Below are 8,732 nucleotides of genomic sequence, written 5' to 3'. Positions count from 1 at the left end.
CAAGAAAATGTGTAATTCAACTTAGATATCTTTTCAGATAATATAATCATTGAGCTTTAAAATAGAAGAATAGAAGAAAATATGTGCAGCCTCCATCTTGTGGACTTTTGTTGTCATTTGACTATATGCTATACGCTGGTGGAAAAATGTTGCATCTGTCACTTGAGAGTCACATCCAAACCAAGATGTTCCTGGAGTACATTTGATTTATTTTCATTAACCATGTTGGAAAAAATGATAATTTTACCTTCCTCACCTTGCATTTGTGCTGGTATCTTTTTGCACAGCTGCACATGCACATCTTTCCATGGATAACATCTCATTCTCTATCATATGAGATGGATTTTTGATTGAGCTAGTCATTTTAACATGATCATCTTGGCATAGAAGAAACGTTCTTCTTCTTTTGTAGGACACTCACAACCTTCATGCTTTGTGGAATTCATAGTCAATCCCACAAATGTGCTTGTTTTAGTGAAATCACCTCTGATGAGGAATATCCTGATTTTAAGATTGTGAAGACTTTGAAATGTTTTTAGAAGTGCGGGCTTGAGACTCAGAACAGGATCAGGTTGTCCGTAATCCTGGATCGCTTTCTATTTCTCCCTCTTCTTTTGCTATTCTTACCATCATCGTGTGCGACATGGGATTTTAGTATTTGGTAAGTATTATTTACTATTGATAAATGGCCAATATTACGCCATGATTACTTTTGGTAGTGCTGAAACAATTAGTTGATCTGTCCATTAGTCAATAAACTAATTATTATTTATTTAATAAAAATGATTTTGTGTTATCCTCTCAAATATGGGGATTGCTGTTCTTTATTTTATACACTTATGATTTCAATATCTTTTGGTTGCACAAAATGAGCAGAAAGTAGACATCATCTCAGCTCTTGGATCTTGTGGGAGGAATTTTTCAATTTCGTTTACATTTTATACTAAATGATTAACTGAAAAATAATAGACAATTACAATTGTATTATTAACCAATAATGAAGATAATCTTTAGGTGTTTTGGTAAATAATGAAGACACATTGTGTGTTGCAGCAGGTTCCACTATGACATAACCAGGAAATGGAAAGTATGATTCCTACCTTATGCTAATCTTGGTAGTCTAACTGGCAGGGAAAGAAGTCTAATGAAGTATAAAAGGAGGACACACACACACACACACACACACACACACACACACACACACACACACACACACACACACACACACACACACACACACACACACACACACACACACACACACACACACACACACACACACACACACACACACACACACACACACACACACACACACACAGTGGTATTGCAGGACAACTGTCAACCGCAGTGGAAACACTCAAATCAAGACGGCATTGTAGATGTGGAAAAGGTTGCCATGGGGATTTAATAGAATTGCCTCTTTGTTGATTTATGTAAAGGGATGAAATCCCTGCAGGTTGTCTCAGATTGATAAGGAGAAAAATGATGCTCTGTCTTACTGTCCACGATCAGTCATGACTAAACTAATACAGCCATCTGCACGTTAAAAACATCCAAGTTCAATAACATACCTCAGAAATTAGTCATTCTTTAATAAATAAATGATGAGGTGATATTATAAGGGTCCAGTGGGGAGGGATTCGGGTGATTTATTGGCAGAAATTGAATATAATATTCATAAATGTGTTTTCATTAGTGTTTTATCACCTGAAACTAAGAATCGTTGTGTTTTCGTTGCATTAGAAAAAGCCCTACATATAGGGAGGTCCTCTTCTACGAAGTCCACCATGTTGCCGGGTCATTCTACTATAGCCTAGAACGGACCAACTAAACTTGCTTTTTGTTACCTGAAGGCCACAGTAGGTACTCCGACATGCTGGTAAAGGGAGAGCTGAGCGGAGGGGTATTCAGTTGGTTGCAACCTCACCACTAGATGCCACTAAATCCTCCACACTGCTCCTTTAAACACAGATTTGTTGTAACAAATCTTGAATTACGTTTTTTTTATATATTAAAGCCATGTCTAAACAAAGAGGCAAGTTTCATGTAACAACTACGTTATTACAATGACATTATATTTGTATTGCGCCAAATCACAACAGAAGTCCTGTCAGGTCACTGTTCATTTAGAGCTGGTCTTGACCGTACCTTTTATAATATTGCCTTTAAACTCAAACTTTTAAAACATTTGCTACACCGAGCTGCTGCTGTTACCTGCTGCCTCCTTAGCATTTTCTCCAAACTAAACCTGTTTATCATCTGCCCATTGCCAATTGTTTTAAATTATTTCCGTCTTGTACTATATCTGCATACAGGTCCCCGTTCTGCAAATCAGTGTCACATATAGTCCATATATTTAGCTTAAAATAATACTATTTACGTAAATTTCTAGCTGTAAAAATAGTGTAAACCACTAGCCAGTGATATAATTAGCCTTAGAATATATTTTTTTGATTGTGTTTGTGAGAGTCAAAGAGGGCTGCACATGAGTTTCTGACGGAGAATCAGAGGGAGAGAAGTGCCTGGAGCTCATTGGACAACGCCTCGGTGCTAGCTGTTAAAACTAAACACAACTGTCATTACAAACAAAGCAGTCAGTCTTGATTTGCATTTAATATTTAGATAATAACAATAATCACTCAAAAAAGGCAGCGGGAGGCACGTAGAAACGGCTGCTAATGCCGGTTTGCAAACACCAACATGATTATTCTGTGGGGCTGTGACTTGAAAGGTGTGAGATCCACTGCAGTACAGCACTAGTGGTATCAGTAAGCAGCAGACAACCGGAATACAGTGGATGCAATCAAACAATGTGTGACTGCCTGTGAGGTCCTGTCCATTGCCCAACGACCCCGTGAATCCATTAGTCGAATAATCCATTAGTGCATCAACAGAAGAATAATTGGCAACTATTTGGATAATCATTTAATTGATATTCAAATAAGAGGATTTCTTGGTCTTTTTTTGTCATATACGTTTGTAAACTAAATATTTTGGGGTATTTAGAATTTTGGTCAAACAAAACAAGACATTGGAAGACGTCACGTTTGCCTCTGTGAAGTCATGGCCAATTATTTTTGTATTTGTTTTCTGTTTTATTAACGATTATTGATTCATTGAAAGAATTATGGGCAGATTAATCGATATTGAAAATAATTGGTACTAGCTGCAGCCCTAACTGCTATCACTGATGGTGTTTTCTTACATTTAACATGCTGACTGTGTGTCTTTGTCAAAGACAGGAAAATGAAGCTCTAGAAAGTCAATGAGCTCAGCTTGAGAGAAAACAATCAGAGAGACACAAGTGTTCATCAATCTATGCTTTCTGAGTGGTGGAGACTGATAGTGGAAGTGCAATGGAGTTGGCTGATCAATAGGAAATAGATTGGACTGTTATCGTGGGCAAAATTAACTTCAGGTAAACTGCTTCGTTTTTATTGTGGACCCTCAAGACACCAGCGGAGCCGAAGTTGTGGCCTCACAAGCTGCTCTTGCATCAGGGTTAAAATCAGATTAACCTGCCTGCCATGCAGCAGGGTAGTTTCAGGCCATCGGTTAGTGGCACAGTGGAACAGAAAACACATAACTCCTCAGCTTCTAGGGGAGTTAACTGTGGTGGGAAAGTGATGTTTGAATAAAGTAACTCACTTTGACTTCTTCCTGTAGTTTTCCGAATCGAACTGTGCCATTCAGAATCCTGCTGACGAATCCCTGCTTTTCCTGCTGAAGAACCGAAGCCTGGGGAGGTAGACAGGGAAGACGGGGGGTTACTGATCTCAGAGAGGAAACACGGGGGGGATGCACAACTGGATGAAGGAAGTGAGGGATTATAGGAGAGATGGATAAAGGGAAAAAAGGAAAGACTGTTGAAACTACTCATATCCAGTAGTCTTGTGTGAGGCACAAACACGGTGCATCGGATGAGGATACTTCCAAATGAAAAGAAAGAGGATCAAAACAATAGTGACATACCCGTCAGCCTACAAAACACAGGTAGTGCTGTGCTGTATGTAGCAATGTAGTATAAACTGACTTAAACTCCAGGTTGTGCACTATAATGAAGGTGTTTTACAGCCAAGTGATTGCACATCTTAAATGCACCTCATTAAGACCGACACAGATGTTGTGTCCCTACTGTTCTCTTCCTCCAAAGAGTACAAACCAGATCAGCTATGTTCAAAAATAGGTTGTGATTAAGGAAAAGAGTGTTAAATTGCACTCAAAGTAAATGTTTTGGAGCATAACATGATTTACAGAGCATTTGTATAATGAGCATCTCGACATGTTATGTTTCTCAGCTTAAACAAATGCATCCAATAAACTGTCTTTTTGAAACGGTTCCAGTGTACTGATGGCACACTTAGCAGGATTGTTTAAGGCAACAGACTGCAAACCTAAATCAAAATTGAAGATGTGTTTTGTATTCCGCCGAGACGCTGAACATCAGCAAAGTGTCTTGGATATTAACATAAATATAATTATCCTGGAGGTCGAAGACAGACGGCAACAACAATTGTAATTAAATGGATCAGCCTGTCTTCTTTAAATCTGCTCATAGAAACCCCTCTACTGCTCAACCTATGATGTCTATCCACCACACAGCAGGTAACCAAAAATAATACCTTTACTGTACTGTACGCACACGCATGCACACGCACACACAACACACACACACACACACACACACAACACACACACCATTGTGGTCATCCTGTTCTATTCCTAACAAATCGCTTCTTGTTAGCGTTAGATGTGCTGCCTCTGAAATGGTGTCAGTCTGACCTTCCACACACGACGGGCTCTTGCTTATCCTCTAAAGAGCCAGCTATGGCAAACTCCCTGAATCTATTAACATTTACCAGAAAAATCTTTCTCTGTTCCTCTGCCACACACTCAGCCAACTGAGCAGAGTACATGCATTTATAGTTCTATTCGTTTCAGATTTAGCTGTATTGTTTGGTTTGACATGACATATCTTATGGCTGTATATTCATCTGACAACATTACAGAGCACCTCCTCTACTATGTTACATTTATCATTAGACATGTACTAATCCAGTCAGGTTTCAAGGCTCTCTGAAAGAAGTAAAACGATGCTATTAATGGAGGAGTAGGAGTCTTCTGTTAATAGATGAAACAATCCACAGCAAGAAAAATACATTTGTCGTCTATAATTTCATGCGTGCGTATTTATTCTTGCTGAAAAATAAAAAAAGTAAAATAATCAAAAAGAGTTATCGTGTGTTGCTGTCCTCGCTTTCTCTCTAGATTATCAACTGTAGTAAACATCCTAATTGATTATAAGCTTTGACCAGATTGAAGCCTTGGGCAAAGGAAAAATACCATACTTTCTGTTGGCTGCCAAAGTTTATTCATTTTTCTAGTATGAATGCACTGCCTGCTCAAAAGCAAGAGCTACAATTGGGATACCCAGCCTCTCCACACCACCACTAGTGCGATCTGATTTACAAACCCTCAAGGCACATTCTGCAAGTGAAGCAGAGTGCAGTGTAGACACACACAGATTACAAACTAAGAAAATAGATGTCAGTCCGGCTCATTCCAAAACACTGATTCTGCATGTAGATCAAGTCAACTGCATGTAATAATTCAATGGGTGTTATTATTAAATGAATATTATCCAGCCATACATCTTTCTTCTAACTACGTATCCTGGATGGATGGGTGGAATAACTGAAGTGTCACTGAAGAAACAAAGTATACTGCTGGGGAGACGGAGGGAGAGACATTTTGAGTTAACATGTCATAGCAGGAGAAGCACAGGTGATTCAAATTCCGGTTAACGATGGCTCAGTTCCATCAAGTGTCCCTGTAAGCCATGACGGTGAGCCAGGATGCATGAAACCATCCCCCTGGAACTGGCTCACAAAAATGGTTTTCAATTACACCTGTGTCTTCCTGTTATGACAAGCCAAAATGTCTGCCATGAAAAAAGGTCTATTGCAGGCACCTTAGCACATTCAGAGGAAAGTTTAATCAGTCACACTTATCATATCACCTGGCGTTATTTGCAGTATGATCCCGTATGTCACCGATGACACGGTAAGTGCGCCTCAGGTGGCAGGGAAACTGCACCTCTTTGATAAATGACACAAACGACTCCTGGCACAAAAACAAAAAGGTTCCCAAAATCTGCCCTCAGACTGTTCTCTGCCTCTGTGGACCAACTGTCATCTGTCAGCGAAGCCTTATCGGCTGTTTGTCTGTGCTGCCTCGTTGCTGAAGCATTTGACTGATTCCTGCCTGCCAGTTTATGTGCTGGGTGGCTGCCAGCTCTCCTGTGGTTGTTTTTCTAATCCTACCTGCTTCCACACCGGTTACAAGCCTAACAAATCACCATGTGAACTGCCCTCAAACCCTACCTGACTTTTAGCTCAATCGTCTGTTGCCAACGACCTAAGCTAGCAACAACCTAAAAGGTTCAATAAACACTCCACACCATGTTGTCCTATTTGTTCAATTTGCATTGCATATCAAAATGTGTATTTTACTATTTGTAAATATGGAATACTGCAGGAAATAAAATATAACATACTGGAATTAATACAGTGCAGTAGAATATAGTCTAGGATTTTAAATACATTTCACCATATATTCGATATGCCATACTATATGTATTACCTCCACTAAGGAGGTTATGTTTTCGGCTGATAATTCCCAACTTACAAGTAAACAACCCCTTCAAGTGGGAACAACAACTGTGAAATAGATACCAGCGTGTTCTTTAAACACTCTGAGCAGTAAAATACAACACTTCTTCTATGCTGTTTCCACATTACAACTTCAAGCTCTTGAACACACCGACATCGAAAAAACAACTTCCCAACTTGGGAAATGGGACCAAACAATTAACATGTGAACGCACCATTGGCTTGGCGGAGGTCTGTGCTCTCCAACTGACATTCTAGTTTTATTTAAAAACTCTAAACTATACTATATTTCTATATCAACACATACAAACACTAAGTATCATTACTTAATCATATATATATTATTCCAGTGTACACTGTACATTACACTGCACTTGGTGTTTGCAGTGGAAAACTAACCCGGATGGTTTTGATTATATTTATGTTGTTTTTGTCGGGTTCTCGGTTAATCAACTAATCCGATAATGTTTTTGGGAGTGGTCGATGACTAAAATGGAGCAGTGAATGCCCTGTCATGTCTAACACCAGCCTCTCTGCAGTGTCAAAATGTGTAATACCGCATTTCCCTGCAGTGATGGATGTATCAGAGATATCATTAGTAGTCAGTAGTAGTACTGCTACTATATACTGTATGTGCCATGTGATGTACAAAATATTTCTGCAGTATCAGTAGCATCAGAAGTACCATCTGTATTAGTTGGTCTCTCTCCTGGGAAATCTGCTCCGCCACAGAAATGACAGCTCCAATGTAATGCCGAGTCTTCTCCTCTTTCACCACACACTCTTCTTTCTGTCTCTTCAATACACTCATCCTCCTCTCTGCCTTCCTGGATGAGAGAGAAACAGGAGAGAGGGAAGAGATAAGGTAACACAGAAGTAAAGGGAAAAGATGTAGAGAGAGAAAAACAATGAGAAATGAAAAGTAGGTTGGAAAAAAACAGGAGGAAAAAGGAAGAGAAAATGTATCAGCGGTTACGGGAACAGGACAAGTACAGTGGTTGAGAACAGGGAATACAAGAGAGGCAAAGAGTTTACTGGAAGATATCTTGAGACCCTGCCAACTTGATGCGAACGGGGTGAAAACACTGTTGGTTAATCAAACACCTTCCGACAAGTTTCACACTTCAGAATGAGAAAGTCCACATTATTCTCAGCTCGGGTCTACAGGGAGCAGAGGAAGGTGCCAGAGACCAGAACACGTTTCAGAACAGCTGTAATCCTTGACCAAAATAAATCGTGCACTGTAGAAATATAACCGGCTGTGAACTTTGGTAAGATGTGTAATGCTGTTAAAGAGCCACTCTGGTAACTTCAGTTTATGTCTGAACAGTATGCTAACTAAACTTCTTGCACCCGGAATTTTATGATCATTTTAATTATACTTGAGTGGAGTTAACATACTTTTTCAAACATGGGTCACGTCTCTGAAGAGGAGAGATGATTCTGTTTCTGAGAATGCAGAAAACACTGAGAAACATGAGTATGAGTTGGTAGCCAACTCATACTCACTACTGTCGACTCAGTGTTTGTCGATTTGATTCAAGGAGGACTTCATGTTTTTTCCTTTTTAATTTTATTAGAATTCCTGGTCATACTTTGATTCAGTAATTATTAGCCAAACATTATGTTGCCTTGCACACACAAACAGGTGTTTTATTTTATTGTACTTATAAGAATAATTAAGGTTAAACAAACAACAGATTATAAAACATGGCAATTACTTATATTGGCTGGATCAGTGTTGAACGCACATTTTAGTCTCATCAGCAATAATAGAAACGATACTAGTAGTAATAGTGACAGGAGCACTACGCACGCACGCACACACACACACACACACGCACACACACACTTTTATTACATTTAAAGCTTCTATTGAGGCTTTCGGATGAAGCTACGAATGTCTGTTGTAATATAAGTCCAGCCTTAATTGCTGTTAGATTGCTGCTCGACCGCTCTATTAATACATGTGTGGGCCAAAAGTGAAAATGTTGCTTTTGAAAGTCTAAACGCCAACAAATATAGATTAAAGAAGAATATTGTGTCAGATAAAAATAA

The 8,732-nt window shown here is 39.2% G+C and overlaps 1 protein-coding gene across 5 annotated transcripts in view; it reads right to left on the bottom strand.

Moving 5' to 3' along the window:
- The window catches only part of cep89 (centrosomal protein 89), a 66,357-nt gene that overhangs the window by 36,753 nt on the left and 20,872 nt on the right, over positions 1-8,732 (bottom strand). For all 5 annotated transcript variants that reach the window (XM_029428461.1, XM_029428462.1, XM_029428463.1 and 2 more), the window contains exons 15-16: positions 7,360-7,501; positions 3,652-3,741 (exon numbers count right to left, since the gene is read on the bottom strand). In XM_029428461.1, the coding sequence (XP_029284321.1) occupies positions 3,652-3,741; positions 7,360-7,501 (232 nt within the window). The remainder of the gene's footprint in view (positions 1-3,651; positions 3,742-7,359; positions 7,502-8,732) is intronic.

Source organism: Cottoperca gobio, chromosome 3, assembly GCF_900634415.1.
Source record: "Cottoperca gobio chromosome 3, fCotGob3.1, whole genome shotgun sequence".
NCBI classification, from domain to species: Eukaryota; Metazoa; Chordata; class Actinopteri; order Perciformes; family Bovichtidae; genus Cottoperca; species Cottoperca gobio.
This window is presented reverse-complemented; position numbering and strand designations above follow the sequence as displayed.